At 37.0% G+C, this 15,822-nt stretch overlaps 1 protein-coding gene across 1 annotated transcript; it reads right to left on the reverse strand.

Annotated features, from left to right (window-relative positions):
• Positions 1-1,374: 1,374 nt before the first annotated feature.
• On the reverse strand, positions 1,375-11,643 carry LOC133980260 (uncharacterized). The gene is made up of 8 exons (XM_062418925.1): positions 11,632-11,643; positions 9,402-9,430; positions 8,475-8,539; positions 7,040-7,342; positions 5,440-5,736; positions 4,434-4,556; positions 4,252-4,283; positions 1,375-4,014 (listed from the first exon to the last, which is right to left on the reverse strand). The coding sequence occupies exons 1-7, from the start codon at positions 11,635-11,637 to the stop codon at positions 4,252-4,254; spliced, it is 855 nt and encodes a 284-aa protein (XP_062274909.1). The 5' UTR covers positions 11,638-11,643; the 3' UTR covers positions 1,375-4,014.
• Positions 11,644-15,822: the final 4,179 nt, after the last annotated feature.

Genomic DNA, 15,822 nt, shown 5'->3' on the forward strand with positions numbered 1-15,822 from the left:
CAAAAAGGGCCACGCACCACCAAAGCACAGATGTGAAACCTACATTATCACTCTGAAACAGTAACTATATATGTGAGATATTTTATTATTATTTGTATTTCTGATTAGCACAGCAGGATAAGATAAACACTCTTTTTTGTAAAGAAGTAGGCTGTATGCTCTGTCTTCAATTTAGTGTTTAGGATTGTCAGGAGAGTTACATTAACAGTTCCTATGGGAGAAAAAAGCAAAACACTATTATTTATAACTCAAACAGTACAAATACACCCACAATAAACATAAACACTGATTAAAATGCAATACAATTCAAGGGTATTTTTAAAAAGATGTGATTTTTATTTATGTTATTTATGTATTCACACACACACACACACACACGCACAGAGACAGTGAAAAAATGCCATATTTTGAGAACGTTAACAACCCAATCTCTCTCATGCTGATCAGATCCCCTCTCCCACTGTGAATCGATGCCTTGTGCTCCAGCTCCCCCACACTAAAACTAATCTAGTTGACTTTCATAACTAGTATAATCTGATTATAAATCCCCTGGTATGGACGGCACACAGAACAGTGTGGCAGAGGTCATACACCGCTTGCTGAGAAATGCCACAGGCCTGTGTTCTGGCTGAAAGAGCTCTCCATTTAGCAGGAGATTACACACTCTGCTGCGTCACTGGAAAACAGAACAGTCTGCTTAGATTGTTCATAATTAACAGAACTGCTTGCTTTCCTTTGACATTGACAGACATAATCAGTGTATAAATATGTTAATTACTTAGATGCGGAAATCAATTTGGAAACAAGTTCAGAGTTCTCAAATACAAGTGGTTAAAGCCTCTAAAATATTAAAATCTCACAATGGTTTAAATGGAAATAAATTGGAACCTCCTCGTAGTAGAAGGGGGAAAAAACAATATTTCAAAAATATTCTTGGTGTTTTGTGCATCAGTTGTGACTTTTTATCATTTGTCTGTGGGAGTCCATTGGTTTGGCTTTAGTTTATCTTTTGTGCAAATACGCCATTCAAAAGTGTATATTTTTGCCAATATACATCAAAATATACTGTACACTGCTCTGATATTTATATATCTAGTGGCACATTTTAATGTTAAGGTTCCCTAATAGTAGCTGGAGCTCATGTTGAACTTAAGCGCCTCATATCCTTTTCCAGTACCTCAAATTGACTAATGTTTATGTTTAAACCAAGTCTGACATGTGGTGTTTTTCTCCTACAGCCACCACAGAGGAAAGTCCTCCCTGGTTTGTTTGGGTTAGACAGCAGAGGAATGAGGGGAGGGAGGACATGGAGATGGGGAGGAGTGGGAGGTGAGGGGATGATGACAGGGGAAAGCGGGAGGGGAGGGGGGGGGGGGGTGTTGTAAGTGAGTTTGGACAATGCTCTCTGAATTTTAAAGAGGGAATAGAAAAAGGGGACTAGGGGGTGTGGAGGTTCGGAAGAGAGAAAGGCCAAGGAGAAAAGGGTGCGTTAGGGAACGAAGAGAGAATAGTGGCAGAAGGAGAGGAAGGGAACTTGTGAGGGGTGGGAGGGGGGTGTGATGGGGCAGAGGACAGGATAATTAGAGGGAGGAGAGGAGCAGAAGGGAAATGACAGAAGAAGGAACAGAAGGAAAGTGAGGAGAAGGGAAAGGAGTGAGTCCATGCAATGAGGGAATAAAAGAATGAAGGAGGGAACGAAAAAGATGGGGAGAAGGGAAAAGAGGAGGAGGAGGAGGTGGAGGGCAGGGACCTTGGGGTTACATTCCTGAAGTGCAACAAGCCTGGTGCAGCTCTGCTGCCCAATGTAAACACAGGGCAGAGAGGTGGACTGACAGTCTGTCACTGTGACTCATGAGACAAAGAGAAAAAGAGGGAAGAAAACAAATGGAGAGGTAGGAAAAGGTTTAACAGGAAGAAAAGTGAGACAGAGATACAAATACATTAAGACAGTTAGCTGTGATATACATATATCTGTTTTATGTTAGACATTAAACATATTCTCTTGTCTCTTTTCTCAGGAAACTCACAGACGCATTAGACTCAAGTGGCCATACATCTCCTCTTCTTTTCCCTCCTTTGACGTCACCTCAGTTCCAGTCTACTATCCTCTCCTCTTTCCTCCTCTTGTTTATCTTCTCTTTTACTCCAGTAAACCAGGGAAGGGCTACCCAGCTTCACTCCTGGAAGGTGACTACATACTGAGGTCAGGGAGACATTATGTATCCTGTTCAAAAGGGTTGTGTTCACATTGCTCTGATTATACATCATGTGCTGAATGCATAAACAGTGTTTCATTCTCAAGGCAGACGGAAATGAAGTTGCTTTAGCAGGCTAGCTCATGACAAATGTAATCAGGCTTATAGATGTGGTAGTTCAAAATAATAATCAGATGTTATCCAGGATGCACAACAGCAATTTATATCAGCCATGACGGCAGGAGAGTCATCCTCCCTCTATGGAGCTAGTACTACATCTAGTGGCAATTGAATATATTGCAAGTGGGGGAAAAAAGTTAATAATTTCATTAAAATGTTTATGGATTTCTATCATTGTAAGCCCCAGTCAAGACTCTTAATCAGTAAATTGTCTGAATACAGTCTACTGCAGCAGTTCAAGGAGGATATTCTGACCACTTAGTGAAGCAAGCAAAAATGTAAGACAATAAAAACTCAATTTTAAAAGGGTTTAATTGGTTGTACATTTCCGTACAAGACAAAAGACATGCTATTATAAAATCAAAAGCAATGCCAAACAAACAGGTCAAAGAGAACAGTGTTTCGTACAGATTGAGGAAATGAAAGCAGCGTTCTGAAACTGTCTGGTAATTCCGAGGAAGGATGAATAACAAGACAGTGTAAACAGAGTAAATTATTAATATATTAAAAAAACATCACATGAAATAAATATGTAGCAAAATATAAACGTTTATGCAAGTATACAGTTTTTTTCACATGAGAACAGTAAGCTGAGGAAAAATATTACAGCATTGATAAAAATACCAAAATATTATTTTCAGGGTAACGGCAGTCTAATGACTGAAAATAAACCCTTTCCCTTCATGTATTCATTATTACACCCCTGGTATCTTGGAATACTGGAATCAACTGCATAGTATACTGCAGAAAATGTTGCTTAAGCAGCAAAGTGCAAAATGCATGTGCAAACACTGTATTTTAACAGCCATCGTTTCTGCAGTCACACACTTTTTTTTAATGGCTTCTGCTAATTATTATCCCTGATGAAAATGAATTAAGGAGTCAAACTCTGAAGTGGACACATATTAGGGAACTACAGAACCTTTTGATTGTTTTAGCCAGACAGGACAAACACGGACTGTTCTGTTGTTATTTAATTATAAAATATAAAAATATATGTATTTCCACAAAGCCAAGCACTAAAGACAACATTAATGCCTGACTATTTGAGGGAACCTGAGGTGCAACAACAATACATTGTATTTAAAAATGCAACACAGCCCAAAAGGGTGATACTGCAAGTATAACAACATTTAGCATACACATAGAGGTCAGTGTAACAGTAAAATATACAATTCATCTAGTTAATTCAGCTTTAAATACAATCATTTGTTCCTTTGATCGTATTTCTCACCGTGCTGGGAAGTATTATTTCCCTGTTTTCCAGTATGACGATCTCTTCACAAAACCACAAGAAAAGTCCTTTTTTATTTTTTTTGCGAAGCCAGTTGTGTGACACTTCGTACTTCACCAACAAATTGATACTACTAATGACTACTTCCTCAAACACTTAAAAGTCACAAGTGTCAGTGAAATGTTGACAGGATGCAGTCCCTTGTGAGTCACCAAGTCTTGACGACACTGGCTCATTCCCAGTCAGTCACAAATGTAATGTACATTTGAGTTACGTACAGTTTGTTTTTTCTAGATTCTAGAAGATGTAAGATTTTTAAGATAAAAATCAGATATTCTTCTTTGCCAGTTCGCCACTCAAGATGCTTCTTTCCCTCCTTTCATGTCATTGAGGACCATCACCTCCCTGAAATGGAAAAATACAAGAGAAAGAATTAGGGAGGAAATATGGTCAATTTGAAATAGAAGTAATAAAAAATGTGAGCTGTGTTCTGTATACAATATATGTTACAACATTTTTGGGCCACTGGGATTCATTAAAATCTTCATCAGCTTACATTTTGTATTACTTATACTTATATTATAAGTTATTATAGTATTGAGACATTTTTAATGTGGTTACTTATGTCTGGTAAATACCCACTTACTCAGGCCTCACACTTCCTGCTGCATCTCCTGAAAATCAAAATGGAAACTGCTGTGAGTGTTTTTCACTTCACTGTTAAGATAATAATACTGAATCTCTCATTGTCCTGACAAACAGAAATGTAAATATTTGTAAAATATCCATATTGTGATTAAGCTAATTTTCCTCGTCCTCCTTACCTGCTTGTCTTCCTTTCCTGCATCTACACAGGAGCACCAATACCACCACAATAATGAAAACCACTATTGCACAGATGGCTTTTACAATCACATCATGGTTGCCAGTGTCAGGAGGGGGTTCACCTTCAGATGGGGGAAAAAATGTATATCAGAATCAAGAGCGTAAGTACTGGGACAGATGAGTTTGAAACACAAAATTGACAATATTTAAAATCCCATTTGTAGACCAAAACTGACAATGTATGAGTCAGCTTCTCAATATATTCCAAGTGTGTTTATGTCTGTTTGCAATATGTAAAAATTAAACTGGCCAAATAATGTCCTAATACAGCAGCTCACTATAATTATTTTCTTTAGTAAACATGGCCCAAATCAATTGTTGGGGTCTCTTTTCAGCTGTGGATTTTGTTGCACAGCAGGATGATGATCAGTTGATGGTTGGCTTAATTACTTTTTACGGGATTTGTTTATTTAAAAATAAATAAATCACCAGACTTGTCCTTTAAAAGGTCAGTTCAACCACATTACAAAAAACCCTACACATTTTTTGTTTTGGTTATATTTTCCTTGGTTTTGGGATATCTATCCCAGCTCCCGCTACCTTCAATGAAGATGAATGTTACTTATTTTGTGGGGCTAACTGGATTGAAAAATAGCTTTCATTCATAAAATTGAACATCTACCTAACAATATAATATGAGATTCTACAGTGTTTTGGCTGTAGTATGATCAAACTATTCTACTGCAGAAATGTGTATGCTTTACAACAAACTCTAAACTCCTCAGTCAAAGTCAAACTATAACAATTACAAAGAAGGTAATTGTTATAGTTTGTGCAAATATTTCCTTCACACATTCCCAAAACATGGAGCAATCATGTCCTCGTTTGCCAAGAGGTTTTCATTGCCTTTCACACTTCTCAAAATGTGTCCAGTGATTGAAAGCATAAGACCAACTTTGATGAAGAAACCATCAGGGTTGGTTATTTTTAGAGTTGAGTACTCACAGACTGAGAACATGTCTGACGTGACTTCGCCCACAGAGCAGCTGAGCATCTCTTGCTTCCCGTATGAGCAGTTGAAACATGCAGTACTGGAACTGTCGAACAACATTGAGTCTTTATCTTGGTGTTCGCTGCTGTTCAAAACTTTCCATATCTGGTGGCTGGTATTCCAAGTTGCGGGTCTGTTCAACATCATCTTGTTGCGTGGGTATCCACCTTGTGAGGCGCATCTCACCAGGCAACCGCCATATTCATGGTTTTTATCACAGGACACTGTGACTGTAGGCTTGCTGTAGTTGGCTAGAAAAAAGAGACACAGAAAATGAGCACTGTCAGGTATCATGTCAAGTTTTCACAAGGCCTCCTTAGATCTTAATATTACAAACTCACAGACTCACAGACAAATCACCAATACAGAGCGGTGAAAGGGTTTATCAAAGCAAAGTTTTGTTAGAATGATCTCTGAGTCCATCGTTGTACCACAAACTAAAAATGAAACCTCTTTAAAACATCTCTATGAGTGAGATTTCTTTCACAACCAATAATACATCTCTGATTGCAAACACTGGCTGCCTCAAAAATGGGAAAAACTGGCTATACTCGGATACTTGGAAGGCCAAAATTTGGTTCAGATGGATTATGGCACATGTTGCATACTGACATGGTGTGTTCATTTAAAATACAAAGCATAGACTTTGTCATATGTCATCCAAATGGTTATATTCATTTTCCATATATCTGCAATTGCATTACAGGATAGGTTCCCAGTTTTTCAAGTCGGTTTTTAAAACAATAGTCAGATTCCCAAATGAACACTGAACTTGTTTCGTCTTGCCTTAACTATTCTCCTGTTCATACTGACCATTTGAAAATCCCCTCCTAATGCACTTACAATGCAAGTGATGGTGACAAAATCTGCATGCCTCTTTTTTTCCCCCCAAGTGAATATTTTTCAAAGTTACTGGCTTTTTAGTGCTGAATTCCCTATATTTGTTACAGTCCTTCCACAGCTGAACAGGGAAACAAGGCAAAAAGATTGTTACTTCAGAAGATATCCATTTAATTCGACTAACTCAGACTGCTGAAACCAATGAAAGGTATTATCTTCAGATAAACTTTTACATTACATTACATTTTTTGCACAAAACGATGACTGTGGATTTTGTCTCCATCCTTTACATTGTAAGTGTTATGAAAGGGATCTTGTAATAGCCAGTATGAACAAGAGGAATGACTGCAGAGATCAAAACCTTTGATTATATGGGCACCTGACTGTTGTTTTAAGACAGACTTGAAAAAAGAAAAAAGGCTACTTAATAAGTGGTAAGCCACAACAGGATTTTGTATAGGAACAGAAAATGTTTTAGCATCTTTCATTTTGACAGATTTTTACACATACATTTTACACATACATGTCAAAGAAGGAAACTGGCTATCACTGTCATAATACCTAAATCAATTACCTTATACAAGCAATAATAAAATTCGTCTGTTATGATATTGAAAATTAGTTAGGAATGCTAACTGGGGGAGCGCCTAATTCAGAATACTGCAGTGTTTTTCCATCATAGTGCTACAAAAAAAAACTACAAAAAACTCTTACCTGTGACACTGAGGTGTATTTGTTGTTTATCATCAAGCTGATTGTCAGTGTATTGGATAATACAAAAATAGGTTCCTTGGTGTGAGATATTTAATCTGTACATATGCACAGTTGTCCAGTCGTCCCGTTCGGTGTTCTCCCATGACTCACTTAGAGGTTTATTTACATGGTAGCCATTCACATATACCGTGTCTTTCTGAAGGTAGAATAATTTAATTTCCTTGCTTTTGTCTCTGGGGCAGTCAAAAGTCACGTTTTGACCAACCTCCCCTTTGAGCTGAAGCTGAGCAACAGTTGGCCACACTGGAAGAGAAACAAAAGCAGTTAGAGCATACTGAAAACCATTTATGAAATAGAAATGATCAAAAGAATGAAATGAACTTGCTACAGCCGGTCAGATAGTAAAAACATTAACACAATGGCTCACCATCTTTGACATTTGACTTGAAATCAACATAAGTAATTAATGTTACAGTAAGTGAACAGCTCTAACTTTAAACTGTGAGTGGGCGTTAGCATTAGGGGTTTTTGTTTAAGCTTTTTGAAAGCTCCTCTTAATTACAGATGCATTTCAGTTCCTCTTCAGCCAATTGCCCTTATCTTTTTGTGTGGAATACGGGACTAGTAATGTCCCTTTCTTGTTTTACATGATCTAAAGGTCAAAATATCGAAAATGAGGTTACAGTGAACTGTAAAAGTTTTTAGTTTTTCACTTTAGTTTTCCTTTTCATTGTCACCTTAGGTGTCTTTTTGGTCACTCTCTTCTGAGAAAGGAATCTGTTGTTTCTTTAGCTCACTGGTAATTTGTCTTTCTCTATCAGCTGGTGACTATTGGTGGAATGGAACTAAATACATTTACTGTACTGTACTTAAGGTGTGGATAACAATGTGTGGTGCTATCATACCACACATTAACAGAGTATAATGTTCAGGAAATGTGCTTATTCGCCTTTTTCTCCGAGTTAGATTAGAAGATCGATACCACTCTTGTGCCTGTATGGTAACTATGAGACATACGGTTCGCTAAGCTTACAGCATAAAGACTGGAAACAGGGAAACAGCTTAGCTAGCATATGTGAACTGTTTTTAAACTATTCCTTTAAGGCCCACAAAGGTAATATTCGGTCACAATGTCTGGATTGACAGCAGGAAGCTGTTTTCAGCAAAGTAAAAACAACTTTTAAGGTCAATAACAGGTGGGTGTAGCTTCACATTTACTGCACAGACGTCAGTGTGGTAAGCTGCAGATGTGGATGATAATTCTTTCCATTACATTATTGTTATGTGATTTAATTGGAGCTTCAACACTGCAGGTTTGCATTATAACACATTAGGTGTTGCTTTACCCACGTGAGACCAAGCATAGTAGTGTTGATATCACTTAAAGGCACATGAAGGCATATTGTTATTGCATGGATATAAAGGAACTGCTCACCTGTGACAAACAAGAGACCTATTACTGCCCAAATCGGAGTCAGACGCAGCAGGAGAAGCTGGTTTCTTGGGAGATAGAAGGAAAAATAAAAATATATTAGATAATGATAATTGTTTTTCATGGTTACCTAGATCAATGTTGTAGCACTGCAGTAACAAAAGGAAAGGGATACATTTACACAACATTTGCCATAACAGAGCCATAAACAGGCACAAAAACTAGATGCTCACATTACAAATAACACTTTTTAGCTCTGTGTCTTGAGTAAGCTGAATACTAGCTGATGATCAAATCTGACTTGACTTGCCCTCCTCTGTAACTCATAGTCATTCTGTCTGAAGTAGAACCAGCTGTGCTACCTCTCCTTTACAAAAACAAGGACACAATCAGGATATAATCAATATGAAGCTCCCACCATCAGATCAGCAGTATGAATATGTGAGTTTCTTTCTGGATTGATTGGGACCTTCATATTAGTAGTTCCTGCTAGAGTTGACTCCAGTTTAGATTATAACAATTATAATCCCAGGAAATATAAATAAATCAGTAAAGGCTTGCCCTTTCAGATATTTGGGTCAATGTCGCTGTCACTCTTGTTTAGTACTAGTGCAGCCATAGCTCTACTGAGTGATGCAGTGTCACAAACCTGTATTATTGGTTGGTGTTACTTTTAAACAGTTTGATACTATAGCTTTGTTGTCAACAAGTTTTTGTGGTTTCAAGGTTTTGTGGTTGACTCACTGTAAGACCACACCCAATAGTGTACAGAGAGCACATGTTAATCAGAAAGTATTCAGTCTCTTGACAGTAACACTCATAGTAGAATATACAGTCATCCTCATTTGACCGTGATAAATCATTTGCAAGAATAGTTCACTGGTGACATATCGCTATGGAGACAAAATAGAAAATGAGAGGAGTACTTACAGAAAACACTGTAGGATCTGACTTGAAGCCTGTCAAAAACACAAACAAGTTAATCACTGATTTTGCTTTCACTTCATTTATTTGTTTGTTTGTTTTTCTTTTTTAAATTAGTGTGCAACAGCAATAATCAGGCTGGAATCGACTGGAGTGGAAAGTTCATGGTAGAGCACTCATGCAATAATGTTGTCTAATGTTAATTATATATTTCTGTGCATCAGATTTGGCCAGTGGGTAATTTTTCCTCTAAATTAGCAGTTGAATGGTTGATTTTTTTCTTTCGTAATTTTTCATAAATCTAAACTTTAAAGGTGAATCATGACACTGTAGTTGCTGCTTTGTTTATGGCTGGAATAGCAACAATTAATGTATTATTAAATTGTTGGGTTTTTTAATGACATTTTCTATGGAATCAGTGTTAGTGAGTCAGGCATACAAGCTTATTTTATCTGATATGTCTGACGGACCCTTCGCATTAAAGACTGGGGAAAATGAAAGCAACACACCCAAAGACTCCCAAGTTTGGAAGGAAAGTCCCAGTCAGATCCATCAGCCAAAACATGCAGGAAGGTGTGGCACTACACTTCAAGCTGTCTAGTTTTCTGTTATTTTGTATTATAGAAACTGAGATTTTAATTGAGTTTTTTGTTTCATTGTGTGAACCCTTGTTTAATGTAGCAGATACTCATATTTTGATATGTTCAGTTTCTTAACATTCGAATTGGAAGTGCTGAACAAGGAGAGACCCTGATTTCAAAAGAGGCATTTGGAAAGTTTTAAGTTTATCTACTGAGTGTAAAAATAGTTAATAAGGAAATACATTTATTTTGCTATTTCTTGTCTGCTGATAGTGGCCTAAAATCTCAAGAAATTCCCAGGGGGAAAAACAATATCTGAATTATTTTAGTTAGATTCTGTGTTGTATCAGGAAAAAGAAATACTAGGAAAAAGACACTGAAAGCTGTCTCCAAATCACAATGTGTCACAAACCTTGTCTTTATAAACACTTGGTTTCACATTACTCAAACATACATATACAGTACAGAAATTACATTGGCTACTTTCACTTTCTTACATTTTTTTGCCCTGAAATCTTGAATTCACAGAACATTATGACAAAAAAAGAACCTTAATACAAAAGAGGACGTCTAGGGGAAACACCCCCGCATACATGAATCATTATGATGTGTGACTTTACAGCAACAGGGTCTGATCATAGCAGAAACTAAAGGAAATTCCCAAGGGCCGAATAATTACCTACTGTAACTGTTGTGTCCAGTTTCAAGATATGTGATACCAGAGGGATTGTGAAAGTTGTATTAACAGCTATTAAATGCATCATGTTTTTCACCCTGTTAGATTGCCCTCACTCCTTTATTACACTAGCACTTAAAGCCTTATCAAACCTTGTCTTCATAGAAAAGTGTCTCCTATTATGTCACCACTGAAATAGTTAAAGTAATGATCAAACGTTTAAACAATGAGGCTTTACTAGTACGGGCATTCCCATGTGACGTAGCATGATTTACAAATCAGCGTTTGCCCTATTGTTTGTTTTGAGTCAGTCAACACACGCCTGGGTGGAGAAGAGAAAGGACTGCGAGTATTTCTAGGGTGAAACTGAGTACTGTGAATTGGTGATAAACTAGTGGCAGAAGAGGATCAGTTATTCAGCTGCTATTGTTGCACAGCTGAAACTCAAAACACAAGCTGACTCTCTGTTTCCTGTCTTGTTTTCTAGTTCACACGTGAAACCAAAAAACTGTCACACTGAATCCTAGGTAGCTATTTCATTTTTAATTCCTGGTGTATGAATTCTCAGCTTTTAAAACTCTTGTCACTTGGTCACAATATTCTTATACTGAACCAGTCCTATATAATCAGTAAAAACATATATTTACACAGGAAGCAGTGCTTTACACTGAATTATTTCCTCATATGCAAGCAACTAAAACGATAACAGAACACTTGAAACCAAGCTTTTCCTTTGAAGGACTTGGTTCTCAGAAGTCAGGAAACCACACACACACACACACTCCCATAAACAAGCACTGAGCATTCACGGACTGCTGCTCTGTGGCTTTTCAAGTATTGTTTTCGTACAGAAATGAAACGGCATAACAGTGAATGACATTTGACTGACATCTACATTACAGAGATTAATAACAATACAAATTAAAAGATTGTTTTCAAAAGATACAATAAAAAAGAAAGGAGATAAAACAGCTCTTACCATCATGCTGCCTTGCCTTCGGTGTGTATGTGTGAGAAAAAGAGAAAGAGACTTCCTTTTCATATGTCAATTTTTAAATGGGTGGAGCTCTGAGTCATTCAGGCGCATGTATTGTTTTGTTTTTTTTAACCCTTATTTGACTCTGTGTCAGCAACAAACAACCTGAACACTGGTAATAAAATATTGTGTGTAACTGCTGTTGGTTTTGCTTGGATTCTACATGAATGTGTTATTTTCTGTTGTGCGGCTAGAGAAGGTTTTCATAAGCTGATGTGGCTGTGGGTTGTGCATGGTTGTATGTGTGTGTTTGTTTCACTGAACGCACCAGGAAGCTTTACAAACTTCCCTGTTTGCTCCCACCAACTCAGACTCACCTGACCATATGACATCAATTCTTCTGAAGGGATCCTAATTATTTACCATAGCAGAAACAGGGGGTGTTTTTCAGAATAAGTCATGGCTTCTCAGTGCAGGGGAAGAGAAAAACTGTGTGACCCTTAGCCGAATGACCCCACACAGCCTTTCATCAGACATGAAAAATGCTGTGAACAAAGAATAAAGAAAAGAGAACGCCATAAATAAGGAAACACACTCTGGTTACTTCTTCAACTTCTAGAGTAGACCTGTCTTAACTTAAGATCTGACAAAAAGCATGTACAGGCAGTTAGAAATGGGTAAATGCACAATTGATAGGTGTTATAAATACTAATATTAAATATTATTTATGCTGATTTTAAACAATCCTGAATAAATTCCCAACAGAATAAAAAGACCAAATGGAAGAAGTGAAACCAGTGAGTGTCTTTAATGACAACACCATTTGGTTTCTGTTAACAAGTCATCTACAATCTATGAGGACTTTAAGAACATGAATCAAATGTTACTGTTTTTAACTTGGAAATCATTCTATTCAGTCACAAAGGATTTACTGGGATTTTCCATGTGTATCCCTGAAAACTTCCCAAGAAGTGAAGCTCCCTCCTAACTTGCCCTTGACTCATTCCCATTACATTATTAATTTGGCTTGTTACAACACACTACATACGCTACGGAATATAATCATCTATGTACTATATAATCCGTATTTGCTCTTGCAATGTATTTGTATACGTATGGACCACAAACCGTTTTTCATTGCTTTTTGGCCAACATAAACACTGTTATTAATATATCAATGAACACTTTCATTCTGTGGCTTCGGGTCAAAGTGGGTGTCATTGACATTTTTCCTTTTAAATACAGGTGGGGTGCTATTTTCTCAAAACATTACAGTATACACCCACAGCTTGTTTTCTCATAGCACCTCTACCACAAACCACAGAGTGTTTCATGTTATATAGTCATCTTTTTTAATCATAAAAATGTATCATTAAACATTAGACTGGTAGCGATATTGAAAAGGAATGAAAGTTTAAAATGTCCCTTTACATAGGGTATACTGTATATCCTATATCCTTAACGTAGTCTTGCAGGAACAGGAAATTCTTGGTCAGGGCAGAATGAAGAGGGAAAAGCTGAAATAACCACGGCCCCCAAGGATTAAATATGCAAAGCACTTCTCATCATTCTGGGGTTTTTCGAAAGGTAACAACAATCTTATCTTGCCTTCAGTATCTTCGTACATTATCTGAAAAGTTCTTCCCTGTCTGAAAACAAATACACAATATGTGTGCCAAAACAATTTTTCAAGAACATATGAATCTCTACATGGTGACTGTGTCTCAGCTATCTGCTTGTTTCTCTAAAGCTAGTGCTCCAGAAATAGTTATTACTGTGCCAAGAAGAGTGCCCGACCCCCACCATTCTTTTGTCCTCTGGTAATGGGTGTTGGTGGGAGGTTTTTCCTTAAAACAACTCACTGGTTTAAGACAGATGAAGGGTGTTACGTTCTGTACAGATTGTAAAACAATTGGTAATAAGACTGGCTTGTACCCAACTGATAATTCAATGGGCAATGAGGATATATTGTTGGTGGTTGGTGGCTGTTTTGAGAAATATGGAGAATAAGATAAGGTTATCAGTGTTGTTGTTGTGTTGTCTGGACAACAATAAGGATAAAGGTATTACCAGAGCTGTCATTAAATGTGAAGTTGGACGGGAAGGTGCTGTGTGAGTTTCCCTTCCATCTATATAAGGTCAGTGACAGAAATGAAACACTACTTACTGTATTTACAAAGGGAATCCCTGTGTGCATGTGTGTGTGCGTGTGACCATGAATGTGACTTTTAATACTGAATATATATTATGCATGACTGTGAACTGTCAATTTTAGATGATGTCATTATTGTTTTAATCAGCAACTATGTTTAGACAGACCTTCATTAATCTAACCCAAAATCAATCCCTGATCTTGAAGTTTAAGATCACTGAATAAGACTAAGTCCATACTGTACAGCTTAACCTAAGGATATTATGATGATATAACATAGTGGGTGACTGCTTAAGGACCCCAGACCCCCGTTATAACCAAATACCACGGTGTGGAATATGCTTTTTTGTTTAATGCTTACAAAATCAACTGTTGTCTTATCTTTGTTTAAATTACAGATTACAATTTGTGGTTAAAGTTACTGATCAGTATCAAAACCCATTTCCGCCAATGTGATAAAAAAAAGAAAAGAAGAAAGATCCTGTAAATCAATATAATGACATACTTTCTCAAAATAATGACTTAGTATCTCAAAATAATGAGATACTAATAAGTCACAAGATCATTATTTTTTATTTTATTCATTAATTTGAGATAATTTCGCATTATTTTGAGATACTAAGTCATTATGTTGAATGTTCCCAATTCCCATTATAATGGCTTAAATACATTTTTTGTAATCATATTTGCTGAAATGGGCTTCCATCGATTAGTACAGTAGAAATACCAATTTATCTTTAGTACATTTAGCCCTACCAGAAAGAAAGACAATGAAACAAAAACAGACGCTGATTTTGTGCTTAACCTACGTAAACAGCGTAGTCACGTTGTACGTCACACCATATGCGTGACACCATTTACTTGCGTAGGGGTTCGTAGTTGTTACCTAGTAACCACGCAAGCATAATCTGGAAGACCACACGGACAGAAGCAGCTACAGATTGTTGTTGCTTCACTCCATGGGTTGAGTTACCAAAGCGTCCGGAACTGCAGCAGATACTGGCAAAACGGTATAAAACAAGGGATTTACTTCATCAGCTAGCATGCTCAGACCTCATCTCGCTAGTATGAGTAACATTACTTCACGGAGGCGGTGAGCTAACGTTAGCTAGCTAGCCAAAGTTGCCCTCCCATACTTTTTAGCCGTCGCTTAAAATGCTGCACCTATAACTTTTCTAACATTATTCTAGCACTCTCCGTGTAACTAAGAAGGAGAAGCTACTTGCATGCTGGCTCACGTTAGATACGCTAACATCGTTTGTTTTGAGAGATAGCACACTTAAAATGATGTTAACATTAGCTAATGATTGAACTCAGCATGGCAACTTTCTCAAAGCATTGGGATGCAACTGCTCCACGTTTTATTGAAATGTAAAGTACTGTCTATTTTTGGTTGGGTGTACTTTTATTTTTAAGTCAGAAATGAGTATAACTTTAGCAGACAGTTTCCAAACATGTTTTATTTGTAGTTCTCAGGCACACCAACACTCAACGAGACAAATCAATAACCTATACTTACCAATGTATCATACATCTGGTGGACAGTTTTCAACCAGATACCGTGGAGCACAGTTATGGAACAGAAATGTGCATTTACTTACTGATCTTATGTCTTTGCCCACATACAAAACCAAACTAAAAAATGCTCTGATTACAAAATATTGTTGTGCATAATTCGGATTTTGTCAATTTCTTTGCTGTTTTCCTTTATTTTATTCTCATTGTTTGTAGATAATATTATTCAGGTAAATTACATTCTCTTTGCATTGTTATTGTATATTATCTCTTATATGTGAGGTCTTAAGATAAGCCCAGAGTGGGTTTCTACCTCACCCGCACATGTTGTATTTTTATTGTTATTTTTTATATTTCTTTTATTTTTATTTTTGTGCAAATAAATTGAACTAAACTAAACTAACTCATTAACGATATCAGCACTGATAGCACTGCTCTAACCTGTCACTGAAACGCCAATTCTAACCCATGTGTCCCTATGCATTAATTCTTTTTTTGTGTTTACTTCAGCTAGTTCCAGCTAAAAG

Source organism: Scomber scombrus, chromosome 5, assembly GCF_963691925.1.
Source record: "Scomber scombrus chromosome 5, fScoSco1.1, whole genome shotgun sequence".
In the NCBI taxonomy this organism is placed as follows: Eukaryota; Metazoa; Chordata; class Actinopteri; order Scombriformes; family Scombridae; genus Scomber; species Scomber scombrus.